This window comes from Pipra filicauda, unplaced genomic scaffold (assembly GCF_003945595.2).
Source record: "Pipra filicauda isolate LSUMZ 115617 unplaced genomic scaffold, ASM394559v2 scaffold192_size1418226_pilon, whole genome shotgun sequence".
In the NCBI taxonomy this organism is placed as follows: Eukaryota; Metazoa; Chordata; class Aves; order Passeriformes; family Pipridae; genus Pipra; species Pipra filicauda.
Window position 1 is genome coordinate 270131 of NW_024104301.1, and position 17544 is coordinate 287674.

General features: G+C 59.1%; 2 protein-coding genes across 8 annotated transcripts in view; one reads left to right on the forward strand and one right to left on the reverse strand.

Annotated features, from left to right (window-relative positions):
• Positions 1–3529: 3529 nt before the first annotated feature.
• PHETA1 (PH domain containing endocytic trafficking adaptor 1) lies at positions 3530–5896 on the forward strand. 2 transcript variants are annotated; one of them, XM_027714902.2, is made up of 2 exons: positions 3530–3660; positions 4137–5896. In XM_027714902.2, the coding sequence occupies exon 2, from the start codon at positions 4148–4150 to the stop codon at positions 4892–4894; it is 747 nt and encodes a 248-aa protein (XP_027570703.1). In that variant the 5' UTR covers positions 3530–3660; positions 4137–4147; the 3' UTR covers positions 4895–5896. The 2 variants fall into 2 exon arrangements, with proteins under 2 accessions (XP_027570703.1, XP_039236254.1); XM_039380320.1 differs by having other exon boundaries at positions 3530–3643.
• A 1295-nt stretch (positions 5897–7191) lies between these two features.
• The window catches only part of CUX2 (cut like homeobox 2), a 67472-nt gene continuing 57119 nt past the window's right edge, over positions 7192–17544 (reverse strand). For 4 of the 6 annotated variants that reach the window (XM_039380310.1, XM_039380309.1, XM_039380312.1 and 1 more), the window contains 12 exons: positions 16963–17067; positions 16175–16366; positions 16005–16063; positions 15602–15849; positions 14752–15378; positions 13707–13808; positions 12290–13065; positions 11686–11845; positions 10993–11262; positions 10587–10775; positions 10208–10481; positions 7192–9749 (listed from right to left, as the gene is read on the reverse strand). In XM_039380310.1, the coding sequence (XP_039236244.1) occupies positions 9089–9749; positions 10208–10481; positions 10587–10775; positions 10993–11262; positions 11686–11845; positions 12290–13065; positions 13707–13808; positions 14752–15378; positions 15602–15849; positions 16005–16063; positions 16175–16366; positions 16963–17067 (3663 nt within the window). In that variant the 3' untranslated portion in view covers positions 7192–9088. The remainder of the gene's footprint in view (positions 9750–10207; positions 10482–10586; positions 10776–10992; positions 11263–11685; positions 11846–12289; positions 13066–13706; positions 13809–14751; positions 15379–15601; positions 15850–16004; positions 16064–16174; positions 16367–16962; positions 17068–17544) is intronic. The other 2 variants (XM_039380311.1, XM_027714899.2) reach the window with 1 other exon arrangement.

A 17544-nucleotide genomic window follows, 5' to 3' on the forward strand; every position in this document is an offset into this window, starting at 1 on the left:
AATTGCACCTTCTGGCTCTTTTCCTGAGGACGGAGGAGCGGCGGGCGGGTCCGGATGCCTGCCCTCCTTCCCACGGGCTGCTGTCCCAGCTCCCAGCGATCGCACTTTTCTTTATCAACTTAATCTATGTCAGAAGCGCCCTCTCAGCGTCCTCAGCCCCAGTGGCCCGAGATTTCTCTGTTGTTTTGCTTCCTGTATGGATTTTCTACAGTCCCCAACTGCTAATTCAGTGCCCCGACTTCTGCTTTTTCTGTTTGTATATGTGGAGCTGCACAGATGCCCTTGTACACACACACACTGCTGCTTCCCTTCCGCTCTGCACTGCCCTCAGCTTTTAACCATTGCTGCTTTCTTCTCCTGTAAAACCCTTATTCGGCTTCCGACAGTCCTTCCCACTTCCCTCTTTAATTCCTGTGCGCTGGCCTATTCCGTTTTCAGGATGCGTGGGGTGGATTGGAAGTGGCACGTCTGCATTTCTCCAGCTGGGATGTGATGGGTTTCAGGTGACCTCTGCCATCCCACAATGAGATGAGTGTTCCCCCCAGCATGCCGAGAGGCGCTCTGGGGTGACTTCTGGAAATGCTTGGCTATGGGTATCCGTGCTGAGCTGGCAATGCCCCTCAAAATCTTAGCCTGGCTTTTATGTGCCCATTCAGAGGGCTGGGTGGGGTTGGAGGTGGTAATGGAGAGGGAGATTGTGGGTTGATGGGGTGATTACGGGCTGGGTGCTGATGGGGATGAGCATCAGGGTGGTGATGGGGGTCGCAGTGGGGGAGGTGATGGGCTGGATGGTGGTGGGGGGTGATGAAGGGGGCGATGGGGGGTGCCCCGAGGCTGGCTGCCCCCTCCTCCCCGCCGAGCCCCGCAGCGCTCCCGCCGCCGTGGCCGGGCTCCCGCCGCCCTCTCCCGGCCCTTCGCCGCGCTGCAGCCGCCGCCTCCGGCCCTTCCCTGCCCGCCTCCTCCTGCCCCGGGGGCAGCGAACCCCGATCCTGGCCTGCCAGGCCGGAGACTGGGTGGGACGTAAGATCCCGCGTGGGAGTGGGGAGGGACAGGGGTGCCCGCACCCCGAAACGCGCTGGGGAGTGTCGCGCCAGCCCCACGCCCAGTTTCTGTGACAGTCACGACTTGTTCGCCTTGAACCCCAGAGCACTGCTCGGGGCCCATCTGGGGTCCCGGGGGACCATTCGCTGCCGGTCACGATGAAGACCCGCACCCTTCCTCCCCCGTGTGCCGGGGGGACACACAGCACCCGGCATCCAGCAGCCCCTTGGGACTCCCTGGCACGCCAAGATTTCCAGCTCTGGGGGTGACTCAGAGCTCCCGCTCACCTCGCTGAGCCGTCCAGCACCCGCTGCTGCGTAACCACACCAAGTCACCGGTCATGGGAGCAGCAGGAAGCGGAGGCCAAGGGCACCTCATGGCCCCTTGGCACCATGCTCTTGGCACCCCCTGGCCTCCTTTCAGACCCCTTTCTTCTCCCTTTTCCCTGCTGTCGGGCAAGCTCTGCATGGGAATTTATTTTCCCATCTTTCTCATCAAGCCTTGGAAGGGGACACTGAGGTGCAGGCTCTGGGCTCCTTCCTGGGACAACAGGGAAAATATGGAGCCGCTCAGAAGGGGAAGTGCTGGAGCTTGTGGAGCAACACGCGACTGTCCCAAGGGAGACTCAACAGGAAGCAAGAACTCACAGGGGAATTTTGTTGATGCTTTTTGAGGAATTAGGGTGATTGTCCAAAGCAGCTTCCACGGAGCTCCTTGGGAAGCAGCTGTGGAGGAGGAACAACCATTGGAACAACCTCTGCTGAAGTGGCTGGTGGGGCTGCTAGAAGTAAATGTAATTTTGGAGTCCCAGGAAAGAAAAGTAGAGCTGGGAGCACAGTTGCCTTTTTCCAATTACCCCAGCTACTCTAATAGAGATATTGCTTCTCCCCACGGTCCTTCCCCTTCTAATCTTGCTACATGAAAAGGCATCTCTCAGCAAGGCAGGGAGATAAGTGGTGCAGAGACCTGAGATTTCCCACCAGCGACCTTGAACAGAGCTGCTCAGCTCAGGAGGGAAGATAAAGCCCTGATAGTTTTAGTGCTGGTTTAAATCCCTTTTTATAGCCTGAAAGTGAAAGTCTGCAGGTGATAGGGAAAGCCCTCGGTGAACTGAAAACCTTTGACACAAGCAGAAGATTGCAAGGCCTTGAGCAGCTGTGTAGGGAGGTGGGGGCATCTAAGGGGAGAGTGGTGAGGACCACAACCTGTGGCAGAGGTCACCGACAGCAGGATTTCTGGGATGGGGACCTGTAAAATGGTCGTCAACAGCGGGATTGCTAAAATATACACATGGCATGGAGCAAAGCAGGGGGATGAAGAAACTGGAGGAAAGGGACAGTGATAAGGAGAGCAAATCCTTGACTCTGGTGTTTATTGGGACATGGTGAGGACAGCAGCACTGCCAAGGTGGTTCCTGGACTGGTGACACTTTCAGCCTGGAAGGCCAACCAAGAGCAGAAGTCAGACTGGAGGTTTCTCCCAGCCAGAAGGTTTATAGTTGTCCTGGGACGTGGGTACCAGCAATGGGAGATCCAGCCCTGGCCCCAGCGCTCGGCACAGCCAGACCCACTCACCCTTGGCCCAGATGGGGCAAGCACTGGCCACCCGGCTGAGGGTGCATCCACGGCTCCAGTGCCATGTGGTGCCCGTGGGCAGGAAGGAGCGAGGGGGCTGTGGGCTCTGCCCACGCCGTGGCACAACACCCGGCAGCTCCAGTGCCCAGCTAATGGCTCATCACTCCCTGCTCCTTGTGTCAGTTGTCACCTGCCCCCAGACACCATCCAGGCCACTCAGCTCCTTCTGTTCCTCTGCACTAGGGCACCCTCGCTCAGCTTTGGCCCAGCTTCTCCCAAAGACACGTCTGGAAGCTCAGAAGAGTAGACAGGAATTGCAGCCTGGTCCCCTGCAGCATCTCCCACCCACACAGGACCCTGCCCTGCTGCCTTCACCTCCAGCCCTCTTTGTGGGTTTGTGTTGTTCACCTCATCCACTGACCTCTGCCCATTCCCTGCCAGACACTCCCAAGATCCCAATTCTTTGCCCCCAAAATCTGATCAAAAATTCAATGTGCAGCCACTTTCAGCACTAAACACTTGGGCTTCCCGCCCATGAGTACACCCACATGTACATCCTGCGTACGTCCATGTGTATATCCATGCATACATCCACATGTACATCCATCTATACTTCCCTGGATGTGCATCTCTCCCACACCCCTCGATACGCGCCCCCACCTCTTCTCGCATTCCTCTCTCTCTCCCTGGTGCTGAGGAACTGTTACCGGCCGAGGGCTTTGGGTCGAGCCAGGAGCTCTGAGCCCCGGGGGTGAGCTCCGGAGCGGTTTTCCAGCTCCTCCTCCCGCCCGCGGGCCGCGCGGGGCCGCGGTGATGGGCGGTGGCGGAGGCGGGCGGGAGCAGCGCTCCGCCCTGGGGCCGGGCCGAGCCGGGCCGGGCCGGCGGGAGCCGAGGACAAAGGTGACCGGGCGGGAGCGGGAGAGGGGCCCCCAAAGCTCCTTTACACCGTCCGACCCCGGAACCAGCGCTCCTACGGCCTCCACGGCCGCCCGCGCCTCGCTGATGCTGGTGACCGCCGGAGAGCCGAGGTAGAGGCAGAGTCCAGGTGGGTGGAAAGCCTGGCACGGCGATCAGGGGACAAGGGGAGCGGTGGCCTCGCCCGGGTGACAGGGTTCATGGTCACGGCTTTCTGGAGCCGCAGCCGGATCCGCGGCGCCGGCCAAAACCCTCCCTGCGCGCCGTGGGGAGGAGCGGAGCCACACGGCAAACACGGCGCCGGCGGGAAGGTCACCTGTGCCAGGTGACGTGGAGCACCGGGACAAGCCCTGCCTGGGGCTCCTTCGCGGGAAAACACTCTACTGGGGAGAGAAACGTCCTCCCCAGTGAGCCCCAAGGAACCACAACCCACCCAGCACTCGCTGGACACAGCACCTTGGCTGAGGGCGGTGTTATCCCAAGTATCCCAGGGTTGTTTATTCACCACCTCCATTTCCTGCGCGTCGGGTCTGGCGCCACCGGGAACAAAAAGCCGATGGTTTATTCCCATGCAATTAAGGCGCAGCCGCCCCTCTGTCCCCGCAGGGCGCGGAGCCATGAAGCTGAACGAGCGGAGCCTGGCCTTCTATGCCACCTGCGACTCCCCGGCCGACAACTCCGGCTTCCTCTACAAGCGCGGCGAGCGGCACACGGCGTATCATCGCCGCTGGTTCGTGCTCAAGGGCAACATGCTCTTCTACTTTGAGGAGCGGGAGAGCCGGGAGCCGGTGGGCGTCATCGTGCTGGAGGGCTGCAACGTGGAGCTCTGTGAGTCAGCCGAGGATTTCGCCTTTGCCATCCGCTTTAGCGGCACCAAATCCCGCACCTATGTGCTGGCGGCCGAGAGCCAGGCGGCCATGGAGTCGTGGGTGAAGTCGCTCTCCCGAGCCAGCTTCGACTACATGCGGTTGGTGGTGCGGGAGCTGGAGAAGCAGCTGGAGGAGATACGCTGGGGGCTGGCTGGTGGATGTGGGGGTTCCCGGGAGTGTCCCAGCTCCTGGAAGCCAAAGCAGTCCCTGGAGCGGCTGCCAGCTCTGCCTGCCATCCTGCCAAAGGAGAATGGCTGCGCAGTGTGGAACAATGCCTTGGGAGTGGGCCAGCCACCGGACACCTCTGGCTGTGGTGGGAATGATGACGAGGGGACCCCGCTGCCGCCGCCGCTGCCACCACGCAGGCGGGTGTTGAACGGTGAGGCCACAGTGCAGAGCCCGTCCACCTTCAGCCAGCTCCATGAGCGGTACAGCCGGGAGGTGGCCCGGCTGCGGCAGGACTGGCTGGAGAAGCAGCGTGGGCCCCGGCCCTGAGTGGCGGCCAAGCCCTGGGAACACACCAGGACCTGTGGCAGGGTGGAGGTGGTCATCCTTGGTGCTGCCCCTCCTCACCCTGGGATGCGCAGCCCTGTCTGTGGTGGTGATGGACACCTTGATGGTGCCAGTGAGCGCCCAGCACCAAGCGCTGCTCCATGATGGTGAAATGGGCATCTCGTGCCAGGCAGGGATGCACCCTCCAGTCACGCCCAGATGTGGCTGTGGGGTGGCCCACTCAGCACAAGCAACCTATGAACCACTCACTGATGCCTCCTGGGAATCGACCACTGCTCTGGATCTGGTGGGGCCTCTTGAAGCTCTTGCAGTGTGATCATGCATAGACAATACTTTGGGAGGAGGATTTTGATGGGATCTCGCCTGCCTGAGTGCCTGTGTGGGTGTTTCACAGCTGGAGAGCCTGTTACCAACTTCCCCTCCCTGCCCAGCACAAGGCTGAGGTCGGCTGAGCTCCACCAGATCCCTCTGCTCCAGCAGGATGTGGTTTGAAATGAAAATATCAGTGAGTGCAGCCCTTCCTTAGTGGCAGCAGCAGCACTGCACACTCCAGCTGCCGGGGGGGCTGATGACACCCGGCCTCGGGCATTACAGGGCTACTGCTGCTGAATTCGGGGGGGGGTCAAACCCCAGGGGAACGCAGCAGCTGCGGGTGCTGCCTTGCTTGTGGATATTTTGGGACAGCACAACGTCCCTGTACCAGTTCACTAAGGGGAAGCATCGCTCACAGTGGCAAATGGGAATGCGTGTGTCAGCAGCGGAGCGTGAGGGATGATTCATGTGCCAAAGCTGGTGTCTCATGCCAGTGTTTCTCTCTTATTTCCCCAAGAGACACTCAGGCTGCTGGCCTGGAGGTAGGGTGACCCGCCCTGGGTAACGGTGGAGCAGTCAGGGTGTCCCAGCTTTGGGCTGGGTGGCTCTGGCTCCCTTTGCCCCCTTGGGACAGGCACAAGATTTTGCTACAATAAAAGTTTCAGAAATTCCCTTCTGGCCCTGGTTCTTGTTTGTGCCTTTAAGACCCTGGGGAGGAGGGTCCAGGTGGGAATTAATCCTCTGTTTTAGTCTCCATCTTGTCCCCACCATGTCAGTGGGGCTGGTCAGGGACTGTATCACCCAAGGGGGAGATGGCCAGTGCCAGGGTCTTGCAGTGCCCTAGAGCCCCACATCTTCCTGCAGACATGGGACGGGATGGTGCCACCCTGGGAACATCAGGACACCTAGTGCCAGGGTGGTCCCATGGCAGGGATGGGTCTTAACCAGGGACAAAATATCTGTCCCCTTGTGAGGGCTGGTGTTGGTGCTACACAGAGACCGAGGACTCTGCCCTAATGAAAGGGGCCAACACGTCCCCATGTCCCTGCCCACGACACCCCACTGTGTGAATGTCTCCAGCTTCTTGCTAACACAGGGTCTTGTGGAGGTCAGGGGATCACCTCTTGGGGAAACTGAGGCTCGAAGCCAGCCAGGGTCACCTGCTTGCCAAGAGCCCTGCTGAGCATGGAGCCCTGCTCCTGGCTGGGCACGGCACCCAGCTACATGTTTTGGCATTTGGAGCAGTGCCAAGGGCAGCCGGGGTGCAGCTGCACCCGCAGCCCCCAGATGGTTGATGTGGCCCCGTCCTTCCCGACAGAGGAAGATTCCAGTTTCCATGGCAGCTGGCCCAGCTTCTCCAGACGTTCTGATATTCATTAAAAATAAGTCCTTCCCAACATGTTATCTGACAAACAAGCTTAAACAGATAGGCAACATATGGATTTCTTAATTCATCAGACAAACAGCCCTGCCTCGTGTTGGAGCTGCCAACTTGCCTGGCGATGGTTGGCTCCAAAGAAGAGCTGTGCTGGGGTGTGGTGCCACTGGCAATGCCAGGTTGGATGGGGCTTTGGGCAGCCTGGTCTAGTGGAAAGTGTCCCTGCCCCTGGCAGGGGGTTGGAACAAGATGGGCATTAAAGTCCCTTCCAACCCAAAGCATTCCATGATATGATTTTATGATAAACCGAGCCAAAACTCATGCTGGATGATACTGAGCTACCCCATGGAGCAGGAACAAACCTGCAGCAGGGATGGGCACAGGAATTTCATGGGGGAGGATCGCACCCTGAGCTGGACTAGCCCCATTTGTCACCCTATTTTTTACCCCCCAGTCACTGGAATATGTTTATGGCCACAACCCCAAAGCAAAGCTGTGACTTCCAAGGGTGCCAACACCAGGCACTGGGTGAAGCCGAGCAGAGCTCACATCCCACCAACTCCGGACAAAACACAACCCAAGGCCAGAGTCGTATCCAACTTCTGTATTTAGTGGCTCTTTACAGAACTTGTTCCTTCCAAAATTGTTTAAACAAAGTTCATCGATCTCATAGAAACTTTTGAAGTACAGAACATGAGCCTAACAAAAACGTGACCGGTATGTCCCGCTGGCTTTCATACAACAGGATTGCCATGTTCAGGACTATCCTAAGTGCTTCCTCAAGTCCCGTTCCACTAAAGCTCCCGCTAGCACACGACGGAGAAGGCAGTCAATGGTTGCACCTCGACCTTCCTCAGCGTGGTGGCAGGGAAAAGAGCGGCCGTGGGCACGCTGGGGCAGGGCAGGTGGGCAAGGAGAGCCATGCCCTCGCTGAGGCGCCTTCAGCATTGCTCATCCACCACCACCTGAATATAAAAATATCTTCTATTCTGATAAAAGTGTTTACAGTGGAAAATCAGTCAATGCATAGCCTGGGAGCCTGGCAGGGAGCCCTCCTGGCGGTGCGGGCCTTGGTGGGCAATGGCAGGGACAGGGCAGGGCAGCCCAGCACGGGCCACCCTGAATTGTTTAAAGGCATTTTGTCAGCACAGGCCAGCAGGAGGTGGTGGGGTTGGGGTGGGGGACAGGGAGCATGCCAGGATGGTGCCACCACTGAGCTGATCCTGCACAGGATCAACCCTGGAAAGCCAAAGCTCGATAGTGCTTTGCCCAGTTCAGGACTGAGCTTGCCCAGTTCAGGCAGGTGAGACATCCCAAGGCTCATCCTGGCACCACCAACAGCCACTGCCTGGGACATGGCTGTGGGAAGGGGATGCTCCTTCTACTCGGGCGCTCTCCCTAAAAAAAGTGCTTCAGCCACAAGAACTGGCTGTGATGCTGGAGCAGCCCCGAGCAGAGCAGAGCTCATGAATTTTGGGTGCTCACCCCAAGCACTGCTGCCCCAGGGAGGCTCCATCTCTTTTCCTTTCCCAAATGGACTATGGCAGAGCACGGGGAACCGGGATGGGATGGATGTCCATCCCCTGCAAGCCGGTGCCATCCCTGGCATACCCAGGTACCTCTTTCCACCTTGCTCCCAAAATCCCAAGCACAGTTCGCTTTCTTTGCTGTTGCCATATTTTCTCTCTTCCCTTGGGAGCTGGTGTCGGCCGCATCGCGCCACAGGGGAGCTGCCACCGGTTGCCGGCTGGAGGAAGCGCGAGGGACGGCGTTGGGACCATGCTACATCTTGTTCCAGGAGGCTATTGCAGACATCTCTACAACATATACAACCGCACGGGACATTCTGTGTTACAAAGGCTTCCAAAAACATAAACCACCAGAACTAAATACATACTCGATGGCGTCGGGGGGTCGCTTTAGAGTCTTCAGGGACTAGGACGCAGTCTCTGGCTGGGGCAGAAGCGATGCAGTGTCTTACAGACAGGGGTGGAAACTGCAAAAGTTTCTTAAATTTGGTCAGTCTCAGTGCTTCTTGATGGCTTTGCTCAAAAAGTCTTTTCTTTTGGGTTGGTTTTTGTTTGGGGTCTTTTTATTTGTTTTTAATCTCATCCAGTGGCAAACTACAAGACTTCAGTGTACATTTAATGACACGACTGCTACATCATCTTGATTTTATAGCTATCTTTAATATCAAAGCAGCTTAAGCTGTTAATAAATTCCAAAGTATCCTTTTATTAAAATATCTAAAAGAGGTCTATAAATATTTTTTGTTTTGTTTTTCTTTTCTAAAATTGTTCCCAGTTTTTTCACATTTAAAACAAAGCCAAGGAGTGGCTTCATAGCGGGGGGGGGGGAGGGTACCCCCTTTCTCCACGGGCACTCCCCTCCATGGCGCCGGCGTCGCCTCTCGGTGCACACTGCATTTATCAAAATATATATATATATGTGGCTGTGTATATATATATTTAGGGTGGCGGGGGGGCTCAGAACTCCCACTCGAGGGCCTCCTCGCGGTTGGCAGCCCGCTCCAGGCGGTGGATGATGTTGTTGAGGTTGGCCATCTTCTCGTGGCGCCGCTGGACGCTGGTGCTGAGCCGAGGGCCGGGAGCCGGCGGGAGCGCCGGTGAGACCGGCCCGGCTGAGGATGGTCCCGGTGAGGCTGAGCCGGTGAGGCCGGGTGAGGAAGCCGCTGAGGGTGATGTTGGGGAGACCTCCAAGCTGCAACGGGATGACCCTGCAGAGGACTGGGAGCTGTCGGGGTGCGGCGGTGGTGGCGCTGGGGGTCCCCCGGCAGTGGCACCGGCACGGCCTCCCCGCCGTGAGAGGCTGCTGGCGCTGGGGGCGGCAGCGTGGGCTGCCCCCCGCTCCTCCTGGGGAGGTCCGGTCCCCTCGTCCGCCCCGGCTGGGCTGTGTGAGTCCCGCCGGCGGCTCCAGCCGCCCGTGTCCCCCTGCTCCTCCTTCACCTTCACAGGCACAGCAGCACAGGGGTGCTCGCCCCCCGCGAACACGGGTTTACGATCCTCGGCATCCGAGTCGGGGCTGTGGGGGGCCCGACGTCCGGGGATGGCCATCCCACCACTCTGTTCTGGGTCCGTGTCATTGTCCTGAGCACCCTCCACCAGCATCTCCCGGCGCATCCGTGACCTGCCAGGACACAACAGCGGAGGGTCGGCAACCTCCACCCCTCACCCCGTGTCACAGACACTGCATGTCTTGAAAGAGCATCTCCAGCCAGAAAAACGGGATATGTCCATCTACAATACTGCCTAAGGATGAAGCCTGTACTGCTGTAGGGATGAATCCTGTGCTCCAGGAGCCTCCAGAAGGCTTTCCCCCAGCCATTGTGGAGCAGGTGGATATGATCACGGAAACCTCTTTAGATGCTCAACATGACTCAAGGTGGTAAACACTCTTGAACACCCACCAGCCAGGGCACAGGCAGCATTTTGGCTACAATCCCACACCTGGGGACCTCCAGTGACCATGTGTGAGTCTGCACCTCCCATCTAGGGAAGAGGGGCTGGGAAGGATGGAAGAGGAGCAGTGACACCACCTTGGTGGCACAGCACCATCAGATGACCGAAGCCCAGGAGTGCCCATACCTGTAGTTGTGGAACCAGTTGATGACAGTGTTGGTCTTGAGGTTGAGCTGGAAGGAGAGCAGCTCGATGGTCTGCTGGGAGGGGTAGGGCTCCAGCTGGTAGGCTTTCTTCAGGGCTTCCTTCTCCTCCGGGGCCAGCACCACCCGTGGCTTCTTGATCTGGAGGAGGCTGAGGTCCTGTGGTGGCACGCTGGGGCTGGCGCACTCGGAGCGGGCACTGGGGGACTCGCTGTCCGAGCCGGCGCTCATCAGCCCGTACCGGCGCTTCAGGTAGGCTGCAGGAGAGGACACCCAGCTGCGTGCCGCTCGCCCCCCGGCCCGGGACCCCCCGCCTGGACAGAGCCCCAACCCCGGTGAGGCCGTGTCACCCCAACCCTCACCTTTCTTCTCCAGCTTCTTCATGTCACGCAGCTTCTCCACGTTGTGGGGGTCATTGAGCCAGAGCTGCATCCGGACGAAGGGCTCCCTCCCCTTCAGGCTCAGCTTGTGCCACGGCTTGGGCCTGGAGAGGAGATCGGACACCGAGCCCTGCGTCAGGCCCAGGATGCTCTCCCCAAACAGCCGCTGGCCTGGCAGAGGAGAAGCAGAGGTGGTTAGAGGGGGTAGAGCAGTGGGATGGGCTCTATAGTCCCCCTGTGGAGTGGGCACACCCCATTTCCCAGCCAGCATCCTCCCGGAATCGCCTTGAGCGAACCATGGGGGCTTGCATCTACGGGAATTGGAGTGCTGGATCCATGCAGCCTCACCAGCAGCTCCTGAAAACCCGGGCGGAGAGAGGGTCCGCACCTAAATTGTTGTCCGTCAAGACCTCCTTGACCTTCTTGGTGATGGAGTAGGTGTCCAGCTCGGGGGACATGGCGACGATCTCCTGGATGCCCACGGGTCCCTGGCTGTTGGGATATGTCTTCCCACCCAGCGTGGGCGTCGACCGGCTCTCGGGCTGCTGGTTTTCCTTGCTGCTCTCCAGGGCCAGGGTGAGGGGCTCCTGGCAGCCCTTGTCGTGCTCGGCGGGGCTGGGGGGCGGCGAGGGGGACGGCTGGGGCTCCGCCGGGCTGGCTGTGTGACACCAGGGACAGGGGTCAGGGGGACAGTGGGAGGGACAGCACAAGAAGGTTATTTTGAGGGACGCCTGTGGCTCTGCCCTCCAGTGGCTATGGGAAAGTAGGAGGTGCCAGTGGACTAATTAAAGACAGAAAATGACACTAACATAAAAAAATTCATTACTGTTTTATGCCAGGCATGAAGCCAAAGATTTTTTATGTGGCTTTCCTTTTTTTTGTTTTAAATTAAGGAGGTTGGGGATGAAAGGGGCTTCCCAGGATCAGGGCGTGGGTGCTGGAGGTGACAGGGACAGCTCTTCTAGAAGCTGAGGTGGGAGCAGGACAAACATCCTAGATGCAGAGGATGGACACAGAAGGAATAGAGACACTGATGGCACATAGGAACCACTGAGACAGGGGGGACAGCAGTGTCACTTACCCTGGGATGGTGTGGGCTGCTGGCTGATGCCCTGGCCCAGCTGGTCGGTCAGCCAGAGCTGCATGCGGATGAAGGGCTCCCGACCCTTCTGTGTCAGCTTGCTCCACGGCTTGGGCCGTGACAGCATGTCACTCACGCTGCCCTGGGACAGTCCCAGCACCTAGGGCACCATGCACATGTCACTCGCCGAAGGTGGGGTGCACTCCCCCCAGCACTGGGATGCTGTCTGCTCTCTGTCCCCATGTAAAGGGAGGGGAATTAGGCTGTCACCCTCTGCCACCTGCTGCCACCCGCTGCCCCACGGCACATCTGGACCCCTTGCCCCCAGCCACAGATGTTGATGGTGGGATACCCAGTGGGATGGGAGGGTGGTCCAAGCAGGTCTCTGCACAGGGACTGGGCATTCCTGGTGGGAAGTGCCACCAACCAGTTAGTGGTGACCACTGGGAGACCATTTGGGGTTGGGTCAGATCCTGAGGACTCAGCATCCTCCCATGGGGAAGCCACTGGGGAAAAGGGGGATCCTGGAAGGAGCTGGTGAAGGCCACCAACGAGCCCTGGGCTTGTGGAGGGGACACTGGACCCCCCCTCTCCAGGCTGGTACCTTCTCCCCGAAGATTCTCTGGCAGATGCCGTTCTTGGCCAATTTCTCCTTGACCTGCCGGGTCAGCTCCAGCGTGTCCACCTCCCTGTACATGTACATCTCGTACTGCTCCGGCGTCAGCGGTGGTACGGTGGGCTTCAGGGTCCGTGGCACGTACGTGGGATAGTAGGAGAGACGCCCACCAGCCGCTGGCTCCGCACCGGTTCCCTCTGCCTTCATCTCCGACAGCCGGTGGGGCTCCTCATCCGCCGGCGGCAGCTCGTCCTCGTTGGTGCCACCCTCGCCGGGCTCACTCCGCGGCCAGCCCCGGCCATTGGCCATGCTGGAGTAGCTCGAGGAGGAGGAGGAGAGCGAAGGTGAGACAGAGGTGTAGGGTCGGCTGAGCAGACTCCGCTCCGATGCCCAGTGCTGGTCGAAGTAGGAGCCGGCGTCGCCAATCTCTGACTTCACCTTCCGGATGATGCTCTGGACAAAGGCGGCGGGAGAGAGGACAGCCAGGGGCGTCTGCGGGGGGCCGGGGCTGGCCCCGCTCCCCTCCTCCTGCTTCACGTAGGCGGGGGTGACGTTCTGGCTGACGGTGGCCAGCGTGGAGCGCTCGGCGGGTGCCGGGTCCGCGGGGCGCCCGCTGCCCCCCGACTCCATGTCCAGCAGCGCCTGCTGCTGCGCCTGCATCTCCCGCCGCGCCTGCTCCAGGATGCTCTTGATGGCGTCCTCCGAGCTGCTGCCGCCCGTCCCATTGGCCACTGCCTGCGATGCTGACGGTGCCTTGGGTTCTCCTACAGAGAAAAGGGGTGAGGGGAGCCCCGAGGACACACTGTTCACCATGTGGCCGTAATTCAAAACGCAGGAGGAGAAGGGATTTATCCCAATCTGGTTTGGATGTGGGTGCATAGCAGGACCAACAGCACCCACTAAGCTTCAACACCCCGACTCAAAGCCAGCTTCTTTTTTGATGATTGCAAAATAAATCCCATTACCAATGACACGATAGACAAACATGTTTGTTTTCCCTGTCTGTTTTTCCACTGTTCCCGTCTAATTTAATTCTCCAGGATTCTGCTTTCTCAGCAGACTACCTGTTTTAATGTATTTCATTTCTTGTAATTTACTGTGAGCACATCTGCTTTAATGATTCCCTGTGCCAGATGGATTGTGCATCCTCATTTAATCATCTGGTTTGGGGCAGGGGGGAGAAAAAGTGCCTCCAAAGTTTCCAAAAGCCCAGATATGAACACTGCTGCACGGCTATTCTTCCATCCCTGACAGCATTTATTTCTTTCCACCATGCCCAAAAAGTTGTCTGTGGATGTCAGTGCGTGAATGCCCCCAGAAAAGGCCATTTTTGGGGTGGGACCCACAGCCACACAGAACCCAGGGGCTCAGCCACCCCTCGGGGTCACTCCATGCCAGCACCTACCTCCCTTCTGTGACTCGATCTCCTTCTTTGCCTGCTCCAGGATGCTTTTGATGGCGTCGTCAGAGCCGGTCTCCGGTGTCCTGATCCGTGGCGTGATGCTACCTGATCAAAGAGGCAGGATAACAGCTTTGTCACCGGCGCTGGTTTTACAAGCTCCACTTGTATGTCAGGAAGTATTTACTGCTCCTCATGTTCAGTTATTTTTAGGGATGCTGGTTTGAAGACAAATGTCACTCCCGATTAGTCGCTACCGGAGCCCCAGGAGCTGTGGCTGCCAGCTCCTGCCTCTGGCATGGCACCTCCCACCACCTTGCTCATCCCATCCAAGGGCACCTGCTCCACACTGGCACGTAGGGTGCTGAGCAGAGACATGGGCACGGGGACCACATCCCCATCCCTGGCACTGTGCCCTCCTGGCTGTGCAGGTGAAGGGTTAATGGTGGATAGGATCCAGGGGATAAATTGGAGCCTTCCAGGATGAAACCAGCAGATTCATGGACCACAGACATGCACTGTCCAGTCCTGGTGCCACCACAGGGACTTGAGTGACCCGCTGCCACCTCTGAGAGAGCACCAGCAGTTGCTGTCCCTGGAGCCAGGAGCCACCATTCTGTGGCGATGCCAACACCCACTGAGGTCCCGCAGCACCAAAACTTCATTATTTTAACAAAATATTCCCAAGCACATTGATTCATACAGCACAGAACAGCCTAATGAATAATTAAATGGCACTTGTCAGAATAAATGAGTAAAGCACGTCCAGGGACGCAGCTTCCACAGCAATAGGTTGTTGTTAATTGCTGCTGTTTGCCAGGGCTCATCCCAGCCGGCAGCTGGGAGGGACAATCCCGGAGTGCCCCTGGTGGGAGCAACATCCCTGCCTATCCTGCCAGCACATCATGGGCTGGTGAGCACCCCTGCCACGGCATGGGGCACCCCAGGGTGCTGCTGGGGTGAAGTGGGGTACACTGGGAGGGGATCCCATGGCACTGCTTGGAGCATCCTAGGGCAGGACCTGTTGGCCGGGGCCACCCCAACCACTCACCTCTCTGGCGCACCTGGATAGTCCTCAGGGCCAGCACGTTCTGCTCGTCGGAGAGGAACTGCTTCATCTTGATGAACGGCTCCTTGCCCTTCACCGTCAGCTTGTGCCAGGGCTTGGGCCGCGCCAGGATCTCGCTGACGGAGCCCTGCGACAGCCCCAGCACATAGTGCCCGAAGACCCGCTGCCCAATGTTGTGCTTCAGCAGCTGTTCCTTCACCTGGAAGGCGATTTCGGCCGTGTCCAGCTGCTCCTCCTCGGCAGAGCTGCCGGCGCTGCCCTCGGAGTTCTCGCCGGGCGGGCTGGCGGCGTTGGTGGCAGGCGCAGGGTGCACGGTGCTGCTTTTGGCCCCGAAGAAGGAGGAGGGGAAGGGTCCCCCGGCAGTGCTCTCGCTCTTGTACGTGGGCAGTGGGAGGTGGGGGGCCTTGGGGTCCCCCGAAAGCCGCTCACTCCCCGGGAAGGGGGACAGAGAAAAAGTCCGGGGACCGTCGGGGGCCCCGCCGGGGCCCGGCAGCGGCGGGAGGGGAGTGGGGGACGCGGGTTCATCGCTTGGGGCGTGATGGGGGGATGGGTACGGCTGCTCCATGCCCAGCGAATCCTTCCCTGACTCGTCTTCGGAGTGATCCTCCTCTAGAGAGGAATGAGAGAGGGAGACGCGCTAGAGTCCCCCTGGCAACAGCCCCAGTACAGCCCCTCAGCTTCCCCAGGTGACATCCCACCCCCTGTTTTCCCCCCACCCCACCACTGGCTCCAGGCTCCTTCCTGCAGTCAGCACAGGATCTGTCCCCACTGCTCACATTCCCACAGATGTTCCCACTGGGACTGGGGATGCCATGGAACCTGGGGGCCCTACCAGTGTTGGCCAGCAGGCTGGGCTTCTCCAGCAGGTACTTCTGGGAGGGGTAGAAAGCCTCCTTCCCCAACAGCAGGGCCTCCTCTGCCTTCGATATGCTCTGCAAGGAGCCAAGCCGAGATGGGAATGGGCGGCGGAGGCACCGGCGGCAGGGCTGGCACAGCCCGGCCAGCGCGTCGGCACGCGCCACGGCACTTGCCTGGGGAAGGCTGCAGCCAGCAGAGGCCACCTTCATCGCCTTCAGGATGCTGGGAGGGAGACAAGGGGGTGACTCGGTGGCTGTGGTGCTTTGCTGCCAGCACGTTGCCGAGTGTTACGGCTGCTGGAGCGCTGCCGTGGGTGCCGGCAGCACTGCGCCAGCTGGGATACAGGCAGGCAGCCATGGATGCCACCTAAGTCATACCTCAGCTCTGTTTTGATCTCCTCGTAGTCCGCCTGTGCCTGCAGCTTCTCCTCCAGCTTCTGCAGAGGAGAAGAGGAGGGGAGTCCTCACAGCCGGCCCCCGGTGCACACCCAGCACAGCCGGACCCACATCCCCCATCCCTGACAAGCCCCAAACCCCCGTGGGCACACCTCGATGGCTTCGTTCTTGGCAGCCAACTGCCCCTCCAGCTCGGCGATCTGGTTGGCAGAGGACTCCTCCAGCTCCTGCAGTGAGCTCTGGAGGTGCTGGATGTCCTTCAGGAGCCGCAGGATCTCCCGGTCCTTGGCAGCCAGAGCTGCCTCCAGCCTCGACCCTGAGCACATGGAATAGTTCACTTTGTCCTGCTGGGAGAAGGGACATTGTCAGCTCCCAGACACCCAACACAAGGACAAGGGCCACCCTTCCCTGTCAGACACATCCCCATGTGTGGTAGGCGGTCCCAGAGCTCAGTCCTACAGGATGGGGACCCGCGTGATGGAGCCTTGGGGAGGGACAGACCTTTCCTCTGCCCTTAAAGGTCTCCCAAGTGCATCTGAGTGCTATGGGAGTGCATGTCCCCCTCCCCGTGGGACACTGGAGGGCATGGCCAGCATCACCACCTCAGGGTAGAAACATGCCTTGGGTATTTTGGGCTTGCTCCCCAATATGGTTGGGTGCTCCTGAACACAAAAAGATGCTCCCAAGTGCAATGGGGTGGTCCTGGCTGCTGTGGGGTACACCTGGCTGCTGTGTGGTGCTCTTAGCTATGACGGGGTGCTTCCAAGAGCAATGGGATGTTCCAGGCTGTGACAGATGCTCCCAGCCCTGAGGGGTGCTCCCGGCTGTGATGGGGTGCTGCTGGCCCTGAGGGGGTTCTGCTGGCCCTGAGAGGTGTTCCTGGCTCTGAGGGGTGCTCCTGGTCCCGAGGGGTGCTCCTGGTCCCGAGGGGTGCTCTCACCCCAGCAGTGCCCGTCGGGGAGCAGCAGGCCAGACGGAGGGAGCTGTTGACGGCCGCCAGCTGCTCCCGCAAACTCTCCACTTCCCTCTGTGCCACCTCCGCTCGCTGCAGAACAGAAAGGGCATCAGACTGGGCACCTGTGGCTCATCCCATCCCACACGGGGCACAGAAGAGTCCCCATCCCAAGCGTTCTGCTCCCACCACCAGTACCATAAGCTCCCTCCACGTACTTAAGCTTCCTGCATCCTAATGCTGGTCCCAATCCCAATCCCTGGGCACTGGCTGCAGACCACCTCCAGGACTCTACCTTGTTCCACCCAAAAGGTCATTTTTATTTTACATGCAAATTGCTCTTTAAGCCTCTTTTATTATCCACCTGCATTTATTTGTACCTATATTTTCAGAATTAAATAAAACTAATTAAGACGAATGGACAAGACCAGGAGTAATTACACCAGAGCCCTGTGTATTGTGCCCTAAAACACCTGGGAGAGGCTGAAGGTGACAAATGGAGCCTGTAAGGAGCTCAAAAACACCAGTGACCCCCAGCACGGGGAGGGGGTCACAGCAAGGGAAGGAAAT

Bases quoted from the DNA above. Each gene is read 5' to 3' on its own strand.
- PHETA1 (XM_027714902.2), top strand. From the start codon at position 4,148: ATGAAGCTGAACGAGCGGAGCCTGGCCTTCTATGCCACCTGCGACTCC.